The sequence below is a fragment of the Paroedura picta genome, chromosome 12 (genome assembly GCF_049243985.1).
Source record: "Paroedura picta isolate Pp20150507F chromosome 12, Ppicta_v3.0, whole genome shotgun sequence".
In the NCBI taxonomy this organism is placed as follows: Eukaryota; Metazoa; Chordata; class Lepidosauria; order Squamata; family Gekkonidae; genus Paroedura; species Paroedura picta.
This window is the reverse complement of record NC_135380.1, coordinates 1,478,694-1,500,101: the sequence shown is the minus strand read 5'-3', so window position 1 is coordinate 1,500,101 and position 21,408 is coordinate 1,478,694. Positions and strand designations below refer to the sequence as shown.

The 21,408-nt window shown below is 52.3% G+C and overlaps 1 protein-coding gene across 1 annotated transcript in view; it reads right to left on the bottom strand.

Moving 5' to 3' along the window:
* CADM1 (cell adhesion molecule 1) overlaps window positions 1–21,408 on the bottom strand; it is a 245,321-nt gene that overhangs the window by 35,082 nt on the left and 188,831 nt on the right. The window contains exons 7-9 of the mRNA XM_077306582.1: window positions 15,089–15,188; window positions 12,040–12,212; window positions 8,237–8,296 (exon numbers count right to left, since the gene is read on the bottom strand). Of these exons, the coding sequence (XP_077162697.1) occupies window positions 8,237–8,296; window positions 12,040–12,212; window positions 15,089–15,188 (333 nt within the window). The remainder of the gene's footprint in view (window positions 1–8,236; window positions 8,297–12,039; window positions 12,213–15,088; window positions 15,189–21,408) is intronic.

The following is a 21,408-nucleotide window of genomic DNA, read 5'->3' as shown; positions in this document are numbered from 1 at the left end:
ATTGACTGGGGAACACAACCAAACTTGGCTTTGCTGTTTTCTTCTCAGGAGCCTGTGCAAGCACGTGCTCCCCCTTTCCCTCCCCCCATTCCCTTTTAATGTAGTCACACAGTGGATGGAAATGTCAGGAGATCAAAACATCAACTCCAAATTAACTTGACATTTTACCAGGGACACAAAGCAGCTTCTACAGAAAGCCAGGATGACACAATGAGAGGTGTGCATGGGCGGAGGCCGACGCCCAGGACAGATCTGCAGCAAATCTAGGGCTCCCTGCAGGCACCCAACCACTGGACGGGGGGGTGCACACAGGCTTGTGCACGGCGGTGCCCGAATCGGCCATTCCAGGCTAACGCAGCCAGCGCTGTGCCACAGGGCTGAAGGCTGACGGCACAACCCTAACACCCCAGCCGCTCTTAGGAAGTCCAGAGGAGGAAATATCCATGGAGTTTCACTTCAGTCTGGTCCCCCCCACCCCCCCCACCCCAGTTTTCAAACCTGAGGGACGGTGGGAGCAGACCAAGGAGAATTATGCCCATTTAGGGTTTGTGGAGAACAAGGATCATGCGCTCAACAGATGGCATCAAGGAAGCCATCTACCGTTTACACGAAAGGGATTAAGGTGCGTAGCCATGCTGGGCTGAAGCAGCAGAACTCTGCTGGTCTTAAAGGGGCCGCTGGGCTCAAATTCTGTTCTGCTGATGGGATTCGTTGCCCCAGATGTCACGACAGAGAAAAGGCGAAATCTAAGCACGTCTCTCACAGCAACACTAACATGCTTTAGTCTCCGGCAGGCCTTCCCCAGATGCTGACGTGACAGAGAAGATGCGACAGCCCGCTAGGTGAGAGTCCAGCAGCTCTTGAGGCCACCTGTATTTTGGGGGTCTGTGCTTTTGAGAGTCAAAGCCCCCCTTATCAAATCCAGAGCTCACACTCTGGAAATCTCATGTGCCCCTGGACTCGAATACAGCTCTTCTGCTGCAGACCATCATCATCATCATCATCATCATCATCATCATCATCATCATCATCATCATCATCATCATCATCATCGTCCCCCACCACACCCAGGAAGCAGGCTCGTGGCAGGTTAAAACATAACTATCCCCAATTAAAACTCCATTAGAATTCCCGTTATACAAATTAAAAACACACAGCACAACCAGGTGGCAGGGAATACGAGCCCTCCCAACCTGGAAGGGCTCCCGGCCAGGGTGACAGAAGGCACAACAACTAGTGCCGCCCATGCTGGACCCGGCCTGACATCACGTCTTCCTAGGGAGCCCGCCCGCTCTCCGGCCTCAACCATAATCCTGGCAGAAGAGCTCCGTTTTGCAGGCCCTGCGGAATGCCAGAAGCACAGCCGGCTACCTGGAACTAACAACAGAAGAGGCCCTGTTGAGCCAAGCCATATGTCCTACTTGGTCTGGGCTGACCGGATTTCAGAAAATTCCAGCGGCTGCTTTGGGGCCTCCCGTGAAATATGCCCAGGCCCCCTTCCCAAGGACCTGCCGTCCTTAGAGACGGAGGCCAGTGATGTTTTGTGACCTCCTTGCTGCCATGGCCTGCACAGACATACGCGCACACAAAGCCCACCGTGCCGTTCTTTTTAAAGAGGGTGTCCTGTTGGGGAGGAGGAGGAGGAAACAGGCCCAGGGCACGAGGCGAGGAGCCGGGGGGGGGGGTGCTGCTTCTGATTGCCCCCGCCTCCCTGCTGGAACCATAATGGCCTCTCCAACCCAGGCGTGATCAAACACACCCGCTCCACCATGAGGGCCGCCGTGGAAGGAGGCGGAGGACGTCCCTCATCCTATTAGCACGGAAGCCAGGAGACAAACAAGATCCAGCCGCAGGGACGGCGGCAAGCCTGGACCGGCACAAATAATTAGAGGCATTCTTGGGAGGGAAGGAAATAGATCCACGGGGGGGGGGGGGGATAAACCGAATGTGTACATCTGTGTGTGTGTGTGTGTCTGTGTGCGCACACCCCCCCCCCCGAATTTTAAAAATAAACCCTTCTCTCTTTTTAAAAAATATTTAAAACATTTAATTATCTCGCAGGAAATAACAGCTGTCCAAATGGAGTGTTTCAAGGGAGGACTCCGGGGGCCATTTAAATTATGCGGCTTGTTCTGCCATATCGTCCTGTACATCTTAATGAATAAAGCCACAAGGACGTTTTGAAAGGATATAAAAGGGCTGGGCTTTTTTCGGGGAGGGGGGGGCACTTGTCAGCAATGCAGCTCGGAAGAAAGAAGGAAGGCGGCTGGCGCACCAATGGAGGGGAGAGAAGCATTTTAGGCTCGAGTACTCCAGAGGGACGATCTCGGAGTCGGTGAGCTGCCTCAACAAATGCAAAGTGCAAAACGAAGTTTGAATCCCCGGCAGGGTCCAGGCCGAGCAGCAGCCGCAAGTGGGTGGGGGGAGGCGTTTTCTTTGTGTCCACGCAGGAGCGGCAATGGAGGGGGGGGGCTTCTTGCAAAGGGCAGTGCTCTGAGCCGGTGGGGCCCATCCGGAGAAGGACCTGGGGCGAGGTGCTGCAGCTGGCAGTTGGGGAGGCAGCAGCCCCTTCCTTGACAGCCCCCGCCCCTGCTCCTCTCCACCGAAAGAGCTGCTCCTCATCGCAGGCCACCCAGGGAGGCGGCAGAAGGTGGCAGAAGCCTTAATTTGGGGCTCCCATCTGGAATGGGGCCTCCGGAGCTTTTGGGGAGAAGAGAGCAGCAGCGCTTTGAGGCATCCTTGGCCTGCCAGCAGCTGTCTACCCCCAGAGAGCGGGAAGGGGCGAGGACAGCAACCGAAATGATCTGGTCCCTCTCGAGGCTTTTAGGAAAGCAGTTTTTCCTCCCTGAGACGACTGCATAAAATGCTGGTAATTATGCTAATTTCATTTGGAGAATGGTTTTCAGTTACACAAACCTTTAGCACAGGGGGAAGAAAATACATTCCCCGGGCTTTATACTGGCGCTTAATCATTGGCGTTTGGCTGCTGAAGCTTTTAAAGCTAATGGGTGGCTCTAAAGCACTACAGAACTGGGGGGCGGGGGGGGGCGGAAGAAAGGAAATTCATTTCTCTACCCATTTGTCAGGTCATAATACACAAGGTAAATTTAAGGCAGCAGCCCTCTCTCGAGCAGCGGGGAAAGGGAGCCATTCCATTCTCTAACCTTTAATCTGTTTGGAGAAAGGAGCCCAAGTTAAATTCCACCCGTGCAGGCAGCAAGCCTTCCGGATAAGATAAATACATACACTGCTTGTCTGCTAAGACACAGCAACCCAGCAAGATCCCATCCATCAAAAACAGGGATTTGACAAAGTTGTTCGAGTAGCAATCTCAGCTTAACTACGCCTCAGTGCCGGATCGTTTGTTACCACAAGGGCATTTTGTGCAGAGGGAAGAGGCTGCCACCGCCGTGGAGCGGCAAGACAAGGGCGGGTGGGATGCCTCTATTAAAGCGAGGGGGCTGGGGTGACCCCCGAAAGAATCAGATTGACACCTATTAATGGAGCCTACAGGAAGATGGTGGGCGGGGGGAGGGAGGGAGGGAGGGGGGGATTACGTAAGACAATATCTGTGCCAAAGCAAACCAGCAGCCGAGAGGCTGACCCTGAAAGAGCCCTGCTCAAATGCAACATGTGAATGCAGCAGCTGCACAGGGAGGTTTTCACCAGCTGCTGCAGAAGGCAGTGCCCTGCTGCAGTCCAGCACTGGGGGGCTACTTGGATTCTCTATTTCGCTTGCTGACTGGTCGCCCACTGCTGCTGGGCACAGTGGGGGGGGGGGAGATGGGGGGCCCACTGCATTCCTTTCAAGCAGGGGGATGACCCCATGAAGGGAAGACAATTCCTGAAAATGGCATCCGTTACTTCCACCACTGTAACATTTCAATTTTTAATAAAATATTTTTTTCTTATTTTTGTGCAAACTGACTCTGCCTTGTACCTGACTCCCGTGTGTGAATGTCATGGTCTGCATGTTTGTGTGTTTGTTTATTATATTTATTATATACTGCCCTCCCCGGAGGATCAGGTCACAGTTGAGGTCACAGTTCAGAATTATTCACAGGATCGTTCCTATGTATACTGCAAAGATCTGCAACGTATGTGCAACAATTTGTTTGGTGTGAACAATTCTGGCAACAGTAATTTGCAATTTATGTCTACTGATAACAGACTGTTATGGAGTTTAGTGTTTTCATTATTAAACTTGACATCCAAATATGCTGGTAGTCCTACATATTGTGAATGTATTAGAGTATTTGGGACAAATAACACACTTTGTTTACTACGAACTTTGTTGTCTACCTCCATTTTTTCTTCTACTTCTCAGATAACAAAAATTAAGCTACTTCTACTAAGGCAGCATATGGTGCAACAGGTTGAATAATTCCTTCTCAGGTGCTGGGTATATTTGCTGTTTTCCTTATAGAAATTATGACATATCCCATCAATATAATAATTGGCTCAGTTTTATAAGCTAATTTATAAATGATGCATTTTACTTTATTCAACCAATAAAATAAGTTTAGGTATGATGGGAAAGTATTGTCTATGATTCAATTTCTCCCCCAAAATTTCAAGTTTTTCCCCAGGAAAAAGAACCCTGCCACTTCAGAATTCCTTGAAGTGTTCTCTCTCTCTTTGTGTCCCTGTGCAAGCAAAGTATAGGTATGCACACAGCCATCTCCCCTGGGAGACTTTGGAAGGCCGCACTTTAGGACATGTGCTGCTGAAGCTGGCCTATGCGCAATACACAATGTTCAACATTTAAGTGATTAGATTATATAATTTTTTGTATGATTTAGGTCTTTGCTCACTTCTGCAGAATGTGCTTTTTTAATACTTGTACGTTGAAAATGTGCTGGTAAATGAATGGGCTGATTGAACTGAAGGCAGTAGGGTTAGACTGAGGACCCAAATCTGCCCCCTAAAAGCCTGCCTGGGTCCTGATTAAGGCCACGGCTGATGCGGGAGGAGAAACAAGGAAGAGAGAATCCAGCAGCAGTTCCTGCAGTCAAGTTAAGCTACATTTCGGTGTGTTTATGTGTGTGTGGGGGGGGGGGGGGGAAGGGTCAACATGACGATACATGGTCATATCACCTGATAAATGTTTAACAAATTAAAAAATATATTAATAATTAATTGACTTTCACCCATTCAGAAAACCCTTGCAGGACTGTCAGGTTTCACGAAAACTTGGTTGAGAAAGCCTTCAATCGACCAACGGGTCAAGGTGAGCTTCAAACAGGAAAAAGCTTAAACAGAACAAAAGCCAAGTTAGAAGGATCCTGAGGGAGCCCTGGAGAATTCAGATGCATCCTACAGCCCATAACAAGAGCCAGGAGTGGAGAAGACCACAGCTGCGGCACCAAGGGGGGAAGGAGTCCGTTCTTGGTAAAACTGCCCGTGTTCAACCCAGCCTAACTTCACTGTTCAAAGCGGAGGGAATATTATCGCAATCGGCATTGGTTTTAATGGTTTTAACTATGGGTTTTATTGCAATTTTTATCTTGTAAACCTCCGTGAGCCTAAGGGAACGGCGGTATAAAAGTCTAATAAATAAATAAATAAATAAGCTTGCCCTCAAGGGACCCAGGGTGTGTGTGGCTCACTGGAGCTGCTGAAAAGCTCACCAGGACCTGTCCATGTCGCCTCCTGCGGATTACGCAGGGGGGGGTGGGGGTGTCCTTCACAGTAGGATCCTGCCATGTAGCTGGTCAAAGTTTCCCCCTGAAGCTTAGTGGTAGCACCTCCTTTCGCCACGTGCATGACTCAGGCTCTCCACTCGAAGACCAAAATATCTGTCAACACCAGCAAAATTACTATTAAAATGTACTGTTCCTACTTGAAAGGGCACTCCATCAGACTGGCCAGCCAGGGCACGGCTGCTAAAGGCATACATACTTCACTGTGAACATCCATTCAAGTGGAAGGGAAGCAACTCCAGCATCTTCAAAATTAGCTGGTCCATTAAGAGCTACAGCCTCACCTTAACTACGCATAAGAAAGGAGCGTGAAAATATCCTGGATGTGTATCCAATACAGAGTGGTAAGTTCAGCCACAAAATGGCTGCTGCAGGAAGTGTCACCAGCCACAAAATGGCCACCCCAGCTCCCCTTCAGACCCACAGTGAAACGCCTTGTGCTGTGGTGGCAGCTGCTGCCCAAATCAATGTTTTTTTTTAAACATCTTCAAGGCCACATCAGAAGCCTGGCTGGAAAACACCCCAGCTGGCCCTGCTCACTTTGTAAAAACAGCTGGCAGGCACCAGAAAAAGTGGGTGACATAGCACCCATGGGCACCAGGGTTGTACGCTCCGGTGCGGTTCGGCCACTTTGGTGATCATCAAAGCCCGAGGCGGATCGCCAAAGCGGCCGAACCGCACCAGAGAGCACAATCCCAATGGGCACCCCTGATGGGAAAGATCTCACTGTGCCAACCTCCTGGTACTGGCCAAAGAGCCCACAGGGGGAGCGCTTTAAGGAGTGACCCGAGGGAAACATTAAACGTTGCCATCGTCCATCTCGATAGATGACAGGAGTTGGCAAGCTACGCATTCCTCACATCGGAACCGCATCCTTTGTTCTAACTCAAGAAAGCTCACCATGATGGTCCTGGGTCAGGAAGCCATTCCGTGACCAGCAGTGGCATGACTTGAATGAGCGGGCAGCCGGCCAACCCCAGGAGCCCTCAAGCCTCGTCCCCCACCCCATTGCCCCAGGGCTGGACTTCTCTTTGGGGAGGCTGATCCATTTAGACTCCTTCCCGCTGTCTAGGCCTCTGCCAGGGACCAGCTCAGGGCCACCAGAAGATGCATGAAGCAGTTGCTGGCTACTAGGGGTGGCAGAGCCCTGCAGAAGAACGCCCCCCCCCCCAGGAGAACAGGCAGCTGTGTGTGATGCTCAAGATCCTGAAAGGAGAAAAATGTAACAAGGCAAAAAGCTGGACGACACAACAGCAAACGATGGCTAAGGCACGCTGGAAAAGAAAGTCCTATTATTGTCACACACTCACCAAGCACGCACGCACACACACACACACACACACACACATGGGTGCCTCTGAGTCTCAGGGAAAGCAAAGCGTGTGACCTCGGGCAGGAGCGCCCAGGGAGAAGAAGGCACAGCGGCAGCTGGAAAGGTGAAGGGTTTCGGCCAAGAGGAAACCGTCACGGCATCTCCGGGTGCTTGCAAAGAGAAGCGGCGCGATCTCACCTTCCTTACTGGGCTGGGCTGGGCTGGGCTGGGCACTTCCATCCCCAAGAGTGAGAGAAAGCTGCAACAAAAGAATCCGGAGGATGGGGGGAACCGTGGAAGACGGACATTGTGGTGGACAGAGGGAGGGGTCGGGGGGGGGGGGGGGGGAAGGGTTTCCGGAAGGCAATGGTAGGCCAGGGTCGATTATATGGGATGGATGGCAGATGGGACAGTGAGGTGACCACTTATACTTCCAAAAGGGGGTGGGAGTTAGGAAGCACCCCAGAAGAACCACGCCACATCCCTGACTAGATAAACCTGCAGCAGCTGCGTATGGAGGGCGATTGTGAGACTTGAAAATAAAAATGTCTACCGTGACAAAAAGTTATATTGCTGACAGCAACGTTTAAAAGGAGTCATCACTATGCTTCAAAAGATAAACCATCAAGGTGGAACCTGACCAAGGGGGGGGAGGCTGCACTTTGGTCTCCCTCAGGTGGACATGAGCGGTTTAAACCCTGCCGGAGAGATTGATTCCATACGAGGAGGCCAAACAGCAAGTCTTGTGGCACCTTAAAGACTTAGGAATTCAGAATGCCAGTGCTTCCACAAGCTCTGACCCTCCACGATCAATGGCAGTCAACCTCAGGGGAAGGCCTCGGCCTCTCTGCCCTGTGGCTGGCCCTTCAGTTTCACCGACTGGCCCCTGGGTGAGACGGGAGGCTGGACTGGAGGGACCCTCCCTGGCCTGACCCAGCAGGGCTCTTATAGTTCTTATGAAGGCCTCAGCTTCTGGGCCCTGTTGCTGGCCCTTCAGTTTCACTGATTGGCCCCTGTAGCTACCCAGCGCCAGCACTCCTGACCCCTCCTAGCTCCAAGATATGGCAAAAGGAAATAAGTTAATCAGTCAAGAACCAGCAGAAGCCTGGGGTGCCCCCCACTCCGCCCTCTGGCCGAAAACAAGCCACACGTGCGCACACGCACAGAAGCACACGCACACGCACAAGGTCACTCTTCCCCAATGGTTGTGAAGGTACCATACCTGTGGTGGTGACAGGGATGATGGAGGTTGTTGTGGGTGGAGGGAGAGTGGTGAGGGGATCTAGATAAAAATATAAAAAAAGGAAAACAGGGGGGAGAAGCAAATTAAAAAGAATAAGCATAACACAAAATGGATCAATAAACTAGAAAATGGAGGGAGGCTGAGACAAAGCCTTTTCCCATCTGGATGTGGTGGGAGGGGGGGGGCAATGTGAACTTGGCAGCCAGCCGGGCTAGGCTGAGACGACCAGGTCCAGCGGCCCCCCTCTGCCCTCCGGCCAGGATCAGGATGAGAGCAGAGAAGCCAACAACGAATGAGTCACTGATGCAGACGAGGGAGGGGAGGGACGACATGAAGCAGCCTTACGACACGAAAGAGGCAGCAGAGAAGAAGAAGAAGAAGAAGAAGAAGAAGAAGAAGAAGAAGAAGAAGAAGAAGAAGAAGAAGAAGAAGAAGAAGAAGAAGAAGAAGAAGAAGGGGAGAATCGACCAGAGTAAACAGGCTACATGTTTTCTAAGCCAAGGAGGACAGTTTGCACAAAGAGGAGAATGGAGCTTTGTCCATTTCTACCCTTAAAATACATATTTTATATATATCTGAAATTAGGGGCTGGGGGAGGGGAAGGGGGGTCTCCCGCTGCGCTTAACAGACTAAATACCGGCAGCCAAGGAGAAGGGCCCTGCCTCTCTCCAGAGCGGTTCAACTCCATTATGCCTCCTCCATCAATACATCCCATCCCAGCAGGATATAAAACTACTTCCAAGCCAGTAATAAACACAAAAGGGAATGAGAATGTCACGACTAAATATCAAGTTGGATGCACGGAAGATTTTAGTGAGATTTCCTTTAAAATAAAGCCGATGTCTTTGCGACTTATAAATATTAACGTTCTGCACTCGCGCCTGCCCCCCCCCCGCCAGCCCCCCCCAAACTGCACAGCCTCTAATGGTCCAACCCGACATGGAGAGATGGAGGAAAACGCCTTGGCTCTGGCCCTTTTCCCTTTAATTAGAGCACCCCAAACTAAACACTCTGCACAGACAACACTTGACCGGCAAAGGCCAGCTGGGAAAGCCCCTCCGGGAACATCAAATATTTATTCAGAACAGGCAGTGCCACCACGCCATGAAAAGTTTGGGGGGTGAAGGGAGAAAGAAGGGGAAGAGCGAGGGGAAGGGAGGCGACACGTGCCTGCCGGGATCAGGGCCCGGATGATCAAACTGCATGTGTAAAGCAGAGCCCCTGACTTTGAACTGAGCAATGAATCTGGCATAATAGAGCATGAAACGGTTCGGAGGCTTTTGATTTGAAATTTTATCTCCAGCATGTCAGGCTGCTCATCACCGATACATCTGCTCCTCTTTTATCTATGAGGGAGCTCTCAGGTTTCCTAATTAATACATCCCAACTTTAATTATGTGCTTCACCTTCATTGTGCCTGGCACAACGTTCTCGGGAGACAGGACAGCCTCACCTGGGGACAGCCTCACCTGGGAAGGTAAAACGATGGGCCAAGGACACCCAGAGGCCTTTCCCAGAAAAGGTGGCATCCGGGCCTTGCCTGCGCATGTGTGTGTGTGTGTTTGAAGTGCTCTCAACTCCTGGCGACCCCATGGGCTCATGACCTCCAAAAGCTCCTGCTGTTGACTTAGCCTGGCTCAGGTCTTGCCCGCGGAGGGCCCTCCTGGCTTCCTTGACGGCGTTTGTCCATTGCAGGCGGAGTTCCCTCTCTACCTGCCGCCTCCCATTTGGCCTTGCATTCCTTTAATTTGAGGGAAAGATCTTTTAGAATGGCTTCCACAGTCTACTTCTGAGCCAGAGGACGGTTCTTTGAGGACCACTCCCAGGTGGCAAATGTTCCATGCTGTCTGTGTGTGTGTGTTTTTATTTTTAACAAAGTTTGGCTTGGGTGTTTTACTAGCTTGTTAAAAAACGCTTGAGTAATTCTTCTGGAGAGGCGGCATATATATTTCCTAAAAAAAATTAATTAGCAACTCACTTCCACGATTGGCTTCTATGTCCCCCCCCCCCCCCCGGGTAATCTTTCTGTACCCTCAAAGAGAGCCCAAGGTCAATCTCTCAATGGCAGCTCTTAAGATTCTTGTGCAGAGAAGGAAGTCAAACACACTGGAAGACTTTGTTTTTTTAAACCTTCTTGGGATTGACCTCGGGGAGGATGTCAGACACAACCACCTCAGGCATGGCTACTGGGGGCTTGGCTGGGATTCCTCCAAGACCCTCTGGCTATTGCAGGTGCCCTTTGCAGCCCTCATTGCAATTGGGGTCCCCTGATTTCTGGTGCGCTTCCTACAAATCCACTGCTGCTACTTTAAAGAGAATCCTTAATCTACATTATCAAAGGCCTGTCTTTTTGAGGCATCCCATCTGTGTACGCAGGCAGGCAATGTAGGCAGACAGACAGGCATGGAGTAAAGGACGCAGTTACCAGGGCGGTGCATGTAAGTGTAGATTTTTGCGATCCTTCATTTCGAGAGAGGCACTTGTAGCGGTCACGGTCTCTGTTCTCCATGCTTTCAGCCATCTAACTCAGGGGAAAGAATCTGCTTGGCATGCAGGTGGTCCAGGTTCAACCCCTAGCACCGCTCAGACGGCAGGTGATGCAAAAGACCTGAGACCCTGGAGAGCTGCTGCCGGTCAGAGTAGTTAATCCTGCTCCTGAGGAGACCCCGGCTCTAAATCAGCAGAAAGCAGCTTCATGCATGTGCCTGAACCTCCCTGTATGGAGAGACAAGGCAGCTGCTAAAACCCGGTCAGAGAGGGGCCCCGCAAATAGAGAGCTGGAGACCTTGCTGCCAAATAGTCTGTCCAGATCCGGCCTCCATGACCAGCAGCCACGACCAAATGCGGAACAGCCGTAATCTGTCCCGCAGGGCATAAAATGTCCGTGTGGGGAGCGGAGAGGAGAGTTTTGGGGGAACTCCTGATTGGGGCCAACTTCGCATTCCAAGTCTGTGTCAACTATCAGACAGACAGCTACGTAAATGAATCACCTAAACATCAGCTGCAACCTGGATCAGGAAGCATCGTGGGCTGGAGGTTCCCTCGGGAGAGCCATCCCCAGACTAGGAGGGCGTAAGCAGGTAACGTCCCCAAAAACGGTCGGCCTCCCTCCCGCCACTCAGCCTGCTCTGGAGCCTACAGGTGGCAGCGTGTTCTTCCCACGGAGGACCCACCCAGGTCCTCCCCCCCCCCGAGGGGCAGCCATCTCCCGCCACCCTCCAGCATTTAGGTCACTACCTCGGCAAGGGATTGAAATCCTCCAGAACACCGAAAAGCAGCGTCAGCAGTGATTTAAGAAACCCAACGTGCGACAATGTCGAGGAGCTGTGACATTCAAAAGGAGGCAGAATGAGGCCAGTTTCTCCGGTTCCTCTACTGTGCTGACAACACAGGCGCCTTGTTCCGCTCGCTGCTAGAGACGGCCTGAGAGACTGGAAAGTCTCTACGCTTGGCAGGCTCAGTTGGGATGGGGAGGGGGGGGAAAGACTGACGCAGCCCTGGAGTCTCCTAGAGGTTGACAACCCCCCCCCCCCGCAGGACACAGGGCTCCCCTTCCCCACCAGTAGCTGCTGCTCTTCAGAGAGCCCCCAGGGCGGTGCTAGAAGATGTGGGAGGAAAGGTGAGTCAGAGTCAGGTGAGGAAGGAAAGAGAAGTGAACACACCATCCATTCCTGTAACACAAAGGCATTCGGACACCATCCCTCAGGCCGTGCAACCCCCCCCCCTCACCCCCACCTGGGCGGCTGGCTGCACCTGGGGAAGGCCGGGCTGCTCTTACGTACCGTAGACATAGAGCACGTAGTCAACAAAGGACTTCCCCACTTCGTTGGAGGCCTCGCAGCGGTACGTGCCGTTGTCACTCTTGTTGAGGCTGCCGATGTGAAGGCTGGAGCCCGACACCAGGATGTGCGCAGGCATCTCGTCCTCGAGCCGGAACCACGCCGTGTCCGTCGGCCTGGAGAGGAGAAGCGAGACCGCACTGCTAGACCCTTGGGGAGGCCAGCGACACCCAAGCGCAGCCAGGGCTCCTGAGCCAACGCGGAAGCTGGGGCCGCAAGAGGCAACCCGCAGGCCTTCCCCAGGGTCCGGTCGCAGAATCACAGAATCACAGAATCCTAGAGTGGGAAGGGGCCACACAGGCCATCTAGTCCAACCCCCTGCTCAACGCAGGATCAGCCCAGAGCCTCCGAAAGCAGCCAGGGGTCTAACGAGGCCAGAAGACGCAGCTGCCGTGTGCCTCCCCCCGTCGCTGAACCTGCTCCACTGAACACAACTGCCAAGCGGATGGCCATTACCTCTGCAGGCAAAGGAAGGGAAGAGCTCAGACAAGTTTTCACTCTGCACACAGCTCACTTCCCAACGCGAAATTGATCCAACGGCCTTCGCATGTGGCAGACAGAGCAAAAAGGGAAAAGGAAGGGGGGGGGGCTCCAGCGAGAACTCTATGTGGCACGTGCTTGTTCTACGGCAGGACTTTGGAAGATTTTCACAATGGACTGCAGCCCCAAGACCTCCGCGTGTGCTTGTGTTCTAACACCAGCGAATTACAAACCAAGCGAATCCTTGCAGAAATCAGTGGCTGAAGGATTCGGCATGAAGGATTCGGCGCCAGCTGGTACCTCCCCCTCCCAGTGGGTCCCAGCTTGGCCAAAGGTGCTCGCTTGGGGAGTAGAACTGGGTCGTTGCTCTTCAGACCTATTCAGGTCTCTGTGCTGAGCCTTTGGGGGCGGGGCGGGGCTGAGACCGGACCTGGAGGCACCTTGCTCTGGCTAGTGCTGAACTCTCCCGAGAAGCTCCAGTGGCTCAACTGAGGCGATGGCGCTTTGGTAGTCTTGAGAAGACTTGAGAAGACCACCACTGGAAGGGATATCAGTGCTGGGGGAAGCAGAAGACCCAACAGGAGAGGGGTGGCCCAACCGAGGAGGCCACAGGCCTTGGTCTGCAAGACCTGAGTAGGGCTGCTTATGACAGGGAGTTTTGGAGGCCATTTATCCGGAGGGCCACCATGAGTTCCAAGTCATTTGATAGCACTTCACACACACACACACACACAGGGGACCCTCTTGTGAGATGGGACATCAATGCACATCAGAAGTTGCCTTGCAAGAGCCCCAGTGGAATCAGAGGGAGGCACAGAAGGGCAGGGACTGGACACACCACGCAAACGCTGTCGTCTTTGGGAAATCTGCAACTGAATTTGTTCTGAAAACTGGTGGGCAAGAAGATAACGGGGGGAAGCAGGGAAGGCGGAGGTCATTTCCAGCTGACCAGACACGCAAGGGAAGAAGTCATCCAACTGCAGCTGCTGTGGCCCAAGATCTAGAATCCGGACATGGGGTCGAAACGGGGCACTATGCCGCATTCACCAAGGTGGCAGAAAGTCCCTTCAGGTCATGGTCAAATTATGGGCAGGGTTTCAAGGCAAAAGACACTCATTGCCTGTAGCAACCCTGGACTCTCCTCCTGGCGGCCTCCCATCAAAATACTAACCACGGTCAGCCCTGCCAGCTTGGTGGCCTGGCTAAGAGCAGTGGCCTGTGATCTGGAGAGCTGGGCTTGATTCCCTGCTCCTCCACATGCAGCTAGCTGGGTGAACTCAGGCTCGTCACAGTCCTGCCAGAGCTGTTCTCACAGTGCAACTCTGTCAGGGCTCTCTGAGCCCCAAAGACCTCACAGGGTGTCTGTTGCAGGGAGAGGAAGGGAAGGCGATTGGGAGCGGCTTTGAGACTCCTTCGGGGAGGGAAACATGGGGCAGAAGAACCAACCCTTCTGCTGCTGCTGCTGCTGCTGCTTAGCTTGGTCTAGCCGGCCCAACCAGGTCAGGGCAAAAGCAGAGGCCACCCTGGGAGAAGCACTTGCTGGCCAGAGGTGAAGGATGCTGTTCAGGAAACCCTTCAGGGAAGGGCAACCCAGGAGAGAAAAGCTTTTAGCCGGGCCAGCTGAGGAATCCAAGCGGGAGAATGTACTGGCGATTCCTCACACCTCTAGCCTTGCGCTATCTGGCAGGAGGCCTCCCCCAGCGGCAGCCTCATTATGCCGGAGATGCCCTGGCATGCCCGTCTCGTGGCAGATTCCCTTGGGCTGCCCGGTTGTCCAGCAGCCATGCAAACGGATCCCGTAGCCTGCGGAATGGGGCCAACAACATCACAGGATGTTGTAGAGACAACGGGAAGAGCCGGAATGGGCTGCGGATATTCAAGGACAGCCCTCCCAGCACAGGGGGACACGTCAGACCTCGGCCACCTGGAAGGTTAAAGACATTCACACATCTCCAGAGTGTGGCTGCCCCCACCTGGATGGCCCAGGCTAGCCCGATCCTGTCAGATCTCAGAAGCTAAGCAGGGCCTGTCCTGGTTAGAATGTGGATGGGAGGCCTCCAAGGAAGTCCCGGTTTGCTGTGCAGAGGGAGGCCAGGCCCAGTCCCCTCAGGGCATCTCTCGCCTTGGGAACACGATGGGATCACCATGAATCTCGGAGGGACTCAGTGACACTTTCCAACCCCCCCCCCCATTGCTTCATAGATGAAGAGCTTTTTTGGGGGGGGGAGGGTACCCCGCTTATAACTGCCTGAAGGAGCCTTGGAAGGATCATGCTGGCCTGATCTTGGAAGCTCTGCAGGGTAGGTCCTGGCTAGTCCTTGGACAGGAGCCAGCTCAGGAAATCCAGAGGCCAGCAATGGCAAGCCATCTCTGTCTGTCTGTCGTTTGCCGTGGAAACCCTACGAGGTTGCCATAAGTTGGAGGCACCTGGACAACAAATGAAGACCCTTTGCCACTTCTGGTCACAGGACGTAAATTCCTTGCATCCGACTGACTCAGCCTGTTCACTTACTCTGGCTTCCCTTCAACTTGGCACAGAAGGTCCAGCAGGTCTCCTTCCCTTGTTGGCCCAGTCGTTGGTAAAATCTGCGACACCCGGATTTGAGGCTTATCTGCATGAGACAGAGAGGACAAATATTGTATCCTGGATAGCTACGCAGCGACTGCTGGTCTGCTAAATCACATCCCCACTGAAAGAGACTCTTGAAACGGGCTCTCCTCGGAAAGCCTGGGGCTGGGACGGCTCACGCTGCTGGCCTCTCCCCTTCCCATCCATTGCATCCCCGGACAGGAGCACTTTAGACTGGCATTTTGTCCAATGAAGCTGACTGGTGAACTCCAAATCCTAAGAAATAGATTTGGAAGTCACACACCACGGGCAGCCTGGCAGAATGAAATGTCATTAAGTTGGAATTTCTCATTGAACTCACTTGAAGAAAAGGGAAGGCCTTTGCCTTCCTGCCAAGGTGAGCCGGCACATTTTGGGCACTCAGAATTGATACATTTTATCATGTATTGTATTTTACGGGCAGGCATCCTTTGCGCTGTAGCACATGAATAACCTGGGGTGCTACGGGTGTGCTTGCATTCAAAGAGCATAAAGGGACGAAATCCCAGATCTCGGCTTTTGTTTGGACAAGGCAAGGCTTCTGCGGGCAAAGACGAGGCGTGCACATCTCCAAGCGCAAACACCTGGAGGGATTAATGAGCTTTATGCTCAGGAAGGGAGCTCAAGAGCCGGTGGAAAGACCTGGCAGGAACAAAAGCCGAACCCCACAATGACGAAGGATGTGGTTGCCTTCGACAGCCACGCACACTGACCGGCCATCCCACTGAAGCCCCAGCAGCAAGAAACACCCGGAGCGCTGCAGATCCTTTTCGGTTTATATCCAGCCCCGTTTCTGTGCTCCTGAAGGAGGTGCCCCTTTTAAAAATGTCTCCGATTTGTAAAATTCCCCCTCTGCAGAAATTAAAACTGCTTCCCATTCTCCAATGCAAGAAGATTAGGGAGGAAAAAAACAGACACCAAGGACAGACGTTTTGGGGCAAGGCACAGGTGCAAGAATCGCTCCCTAAACAAAACTGAAAACTGCCAATCCACAAGCAGCCACCAAGCAGAGCTCCAGTTGCCGAGTATTTCCACCGCTGCTCCGGACAGCAGTGCAGCCGAAGACAAGCCCTTGCCGGGAGATTCGTCTGGAAAGGAACAGGAGCCGGGGATCTGTCGACTCTGCCCCGTGCGAACGAGCATGATGGTCTGTGTCAGCCACCCCCACCAAAGCCACGGACACCAGAAGTGGATCCCTAATTCCCAGAAGGATCCCCGTTTTGCCACGGTGGCTTGGCTTGTCAGAGCCAGGCGCTATTGTTGCTGTGAGGAAAAAATGGGGGAGAGGAACACCATGACTCCCTCTTGGGGATGCCACAGGACAGAAAGGATGTCACGAGATCATGGAAGAAACACATTAGGAAGCCTCCTCAGAAGGTACTTTCACAAACCCACATCTATTTCCGCTGAGAAGGCTGAGGAATGGAAAATTAGGGGACCCCCTTGCAATCTGATGAAAACTTTTTCTTAGAAAGGCGAATTCTCCGGCCACTTGTCCGGGAGCCAAGCCTCCTGCCCCTCAGAAACATCGGAGGTCAGGATTTCCCAAGCCACTTTCCCCTTCAACTGGAAGGCCACTGTGAAGTCTCAGAGCTGCTGCACACAGACAATCATAACCCAAGGATAATGGAAAGAACAGGCGCTGGGGGGGGGGGGCGCAGGAATATTGCCATGCCCCAATCCAAAAACAGCACTGTGCAAGACCCACGAATTTCTAGGCAGGCCCAGCTCCAGGAACTCGGTATTCCAGTTTGCAACAAGAAGAGATGGCCGCACACGTCCACAGCTGGAGGAGGCTGAAAGAAGACAGGTGTGTCCCCGTTAAAGAGGCAGCGTGCCAAGCGGTCAAGCAGCAGCAGCAGCAGCTAGCGCAGAGTTCTGCAAATAAAGAGTCATACGAGGAAAAAGCACAAAGATGCAAAAGAGAAGGGGAGAAAACGGTATTTAGCAAGAATCAAAGGAGGAAACAAAAAGAGAGGCCACTGAGGAGAGAGGTCTGCTAAACCAGGAATTTGTTTTGACAATATTTGAGCTGCAGAAACAAGGTAGGAAAAAGAATTTTTCAATAAGCAATTCCCCCCCAACAAATCAGACCAGGGGCTGCATCAACAGAAAACAAACAAACCAAAAGATCAAGTTTGGGCAAAGTTTGACAGCCAGAGAGAGGACAGGACTGGCCAATGATGTTTGCTTGAGAGAAAAGGACATAAACATCATCAATCAACAAGGGAGAAAAGCAGGAAGAATAAAACTTCAGACCAAAAATAACTATTCACTGGAAAACAGTTTTTCACAGAACCCTGAGCCAGTACGAAATTGCAAGGTGGGAAGGTGAGAGGGGGAAAAAGTTACACAGGTGAGGGGAAAAAAGAAGAATCACCAGCAGGAGGGACAAGACAGTTCATATTAGAAGGCTGAAGAGGAAAACCTGAAGGAGGAATGCAGAGGAACAAAAGCCAAGCAGGGCCCCCGGGGGACTTTGGCTGAGGAAAGCTAAAGGAGCCTTGGTGGGGGGGGGGGGCGTTAACAGAGGTGGCCTAAATACAGGTAGAAGGAAAACAAGAGGAAACATATGGTAGAGGAACAGCATAGAAATGGAAGTCGTGCATTAGTGAAGAGATTCATCTGCCACGTGGAAAGCAATTTATTTATTTATTTGGATTTTTATACCGCCCATTCTTTACAGCTCTGGGCGGTTTACAGGTCAAGAAGCGAGAAACTAAAGAGGGGGGGGATTAGGTCAAGGAACAGAAAACACCTTCTGTTGAACTGAAAGCACCAGAATCAAACAGGTTAAGGAATAAAAAGAGCTAGATAAAATGAAACCCAAACACTGGAGAACAGCTCCTCTGAGCAATGTGGAAGCTGGAAAAAAGTTAGCAGACAAGGAATCAAGAGCAAGTTTTAAACCACTGAGAAATTAGGGCAGATTTCTAATCCAAAGGGCACTCAGCACAAATCAGGCAAGGACTCACAAACACACCAACAAACAGCAAAGAATGGCTGGCTTCTACCGAAGGGAAGGAGGAGCAAGACCAAACTCAGGCTCTGGGAGAGGAGGAAAGAACAGGTCCCCTAAGGGGGGTTTGGCGTGGGGAGGGGGGCAGGCAGAATTGAAAAGAAGCACAAAGGCAAGCAAGTGGGGGGGGGAGCTCAAAGTACCAACACTGGGAAGGGGGAAAGGCAGCAATGACAGACAGACCAAAGAATCAGGGACCAAAGGGGAGAGGACCCCACTTGGCAGGCGAGGGTCTGCCTTTGCGGAGAAGAAAGTCAGAAAAGGAATGGATGCTGAAAGAAAGGAATGGAGCCAGAAAAGGAGGAGGCAGCACAATGGGATTCTGAAGGGTGAAGATCACACTTTGTCTTTTTTCTCGGGGGGGGGACTTCAAATCAAGGGGCACTTTGGGCAAGAAGACAGCCCCCCCTCTCTCACGCACACCCACTCCCCCCCTCGAGCCCAGTCTGGCTGCTGCTCTCTCATCTCCCGCTCAACTAGCAGGTGCCGTGACTGTGAGAGCCGACGGCCGCTGGGGCCAGGCAGCCCTGGCTGGTCAGGAAGCTCCACCAAGGACCTTTCTTGACCCGACTAATGAGCCCACTCTTATGCACAGGTTCCGAAATAGCCCCATTCCCCACTCTGGCTGTGCTGCTCATGGCCCACCCCCAGCAAGCCCAGTGGAAGCGGCAGAGCCCAGTGATGCCCAGAAGCCTCGCTGGTTTCTAGGAAGCCTGAACCCCCCGGGAAGGCGGCCGTTCTCCCTGGCTGAGCTTCAGAGGAATGGCCCACCCCACCCCAGCCAGCCAGCCAGCCAGCCAGCCATTTGGAGCCAGGGAACCACGCAGCGCCCCAGCCGGGACCCATCCCTCAGCAGTGGCCTGAATGCTCCTCAGAGCAGAGCAGCCCGCTCTCCTTGTGGCTGGCCATCCCACCCACACCAGGGCCACACCCAAAGAGACGTTCCCGAGATAGAAAGCAAAGCCAAACGGGTCTCGCCACAGGAAGGGCGGCCATCAGGAACGGAGGCCTGGGCCTCCAAAGCGGTCTTCGTTTTATTCCAGAGCACAAAGCTTCCCTTTCCCCTTGCAAGCAAGAACAGAGGCTCAGGCCCATGTGTGTGTGTGTGTGTGTGTGTGTGTGTTTGTGTGCTATTATTTTCCATTTTAACCCATTTAACGCCTCCTTGCTGTGGCCAGGAGCTGTGTTGGGCTGGCTCTACCGTTCCTCATCTGCAGCCACATTCCTTGGAGAAAGCCTTATTAATGAGCTCGCAAACGAGCACCCAACTGGGAAATGTCACAAACAAGAGCGGCTAATGCTCCAGAAAATCAAATAACTGAACACTCCGCTGATCGTGGCGCCTTTCATATTTCCAATAATAGGCATAATAACATAAAGCCCCTTTAAATCACATATTCTGAAAGGGTCAACACCTCGCTGAACAAAACAACTCATTTATTTATGTTCCAGAAATCTCCAGATGATAGATCATATTGATGTTAATCACTTCACTGCATACTATTGCAATTAATATTTTGCGCTTGCTAGGAACACGCACATTATTAAGGCACGAGGAACTTGCATTCGGCTCTGTTTTTCTTTTCTTTCTTTTCTCTCTCTCTCTTTTTTTTGTCAAACATAATTGGGCACAGGGAATTCTCCGGGTATAAACAACAAATAGAGGTTACAGCACTTTCCTTGGGCTTATATTCCTTACAAGCACGCATGTAGACATTACAGATATCTGTGTTCCATTAATTATGACTGAACTCTGCAGTCCTTCTCCTGCGGCTTGGAGCTCTGCTTCTCTTCCTCGCCAGCATTATGCAACAAAAGGCAGGAGGAAGAGGAAGCCCCCAGGACTGGAAATATTCCGGGCCGGATTTTCCCCTCCCTCGTTTAGCCCGGGCCCTTAATGATGCTTTAATGTATTTTGACGCTCCATTTCCTTTTAAAAATGATATTTACACACAGCCTTCTTCTCAGCTGCCAAGGGAAGATGCTCCAGCGCAGAGGCCAGGTGCCAAGCGGTGCGCCTTTCTTGCCCCCCAGGATCCGCTCTGATTCAGCCCCAGGAGGCCATGGCGGGGCTGGGGTCACCGTGCAGGGACAGACCCTTTCTCTTGCACCCTGCAATTGAAGCAGGCCTCTGGCAACCACAGCCATGCTTCTGAAAAAACAGCACTAGGGCATTCTTCTGGGCAGCGGTCGCTTGGCACACCTTTGGTGATTTTTGGGGTGCAGAGCCCCTGATCCACCCACCCAAGAATGGGGCTCCTTCATGGGAAAGTGCCATCTTATCCCCAGAAGCTTTGTCAAAGTGTCCCAATGTAGGAATAGATACAGAAGGTCAAGTTTGGGGCTTTCAAAGATCGCAAACTCCACCCCACCCCCCCCACACCCAGTGAGGTCAAGTGAAGAGGAGCCTGTGTCCCCCTCAGCTGTCCCTAGACTATTTCAGGAGACTTGTGGGGGAGCCTGACCATGATGGGAGGTGTGGGATATTCTCCCTGGCCCTTGCGCATCATCGGAAGCTGCTCACAGTAAAAAAAGACCCATCAGTAGCCAAGCCTGGTGGCAACTCCAGCATCTCTTTCCTGAAACTGGGCACATGCAAGGTAGTAAAAGCATTCTAAAGGAGATTTTGGCCTCTTGGAACAGTCTGAACATTTCCTTGCATTGCAGAGCAGCACTCCAAAATGCCCACTTTCTCCTGGAGATGAGCTGTAATTCCAGGGGATCCCCAGATCCCAGGTGGAGGCTGGCATTTCTCCAGGAGAAAGTGGGTATTTTGCAGGGTGGATTCTGTGGCATTGCAGTGCAATGAGGCCCCAGTCTCTGCCTAACAAATTATTTAAAGTTCTCAGGATGAATGAAGAGAAACAAAAAAGGAAAAGAGAGAGAGGAGAGGAGAGGAGAGGAGAGGAGAGGAGAGGAGAGGAGAGGAGAGGAGAGGAGAGGAGAGGAGAGGAGAGGAGAGGAGAGGAGAGGAGAGGAGAGGAGAGGAGAGTTGTGGCACAAAAAGGGACGTTCAAATGAACTGTTTGCAACACCTTCGTTAAATAGGTTGAAAGCGTCAGACGGAGATCCTTCCTGCTTACTTCCAGCAAAGAGCAGGCATTCGGCAGGAGGCTGCTCCCTCTAATGGAACCACCCACAGGTCTAGAACAATAGGGACAGCAGGGAGGAGGACAAAACCTCTCCTTCCAAAAACTGCCATTAG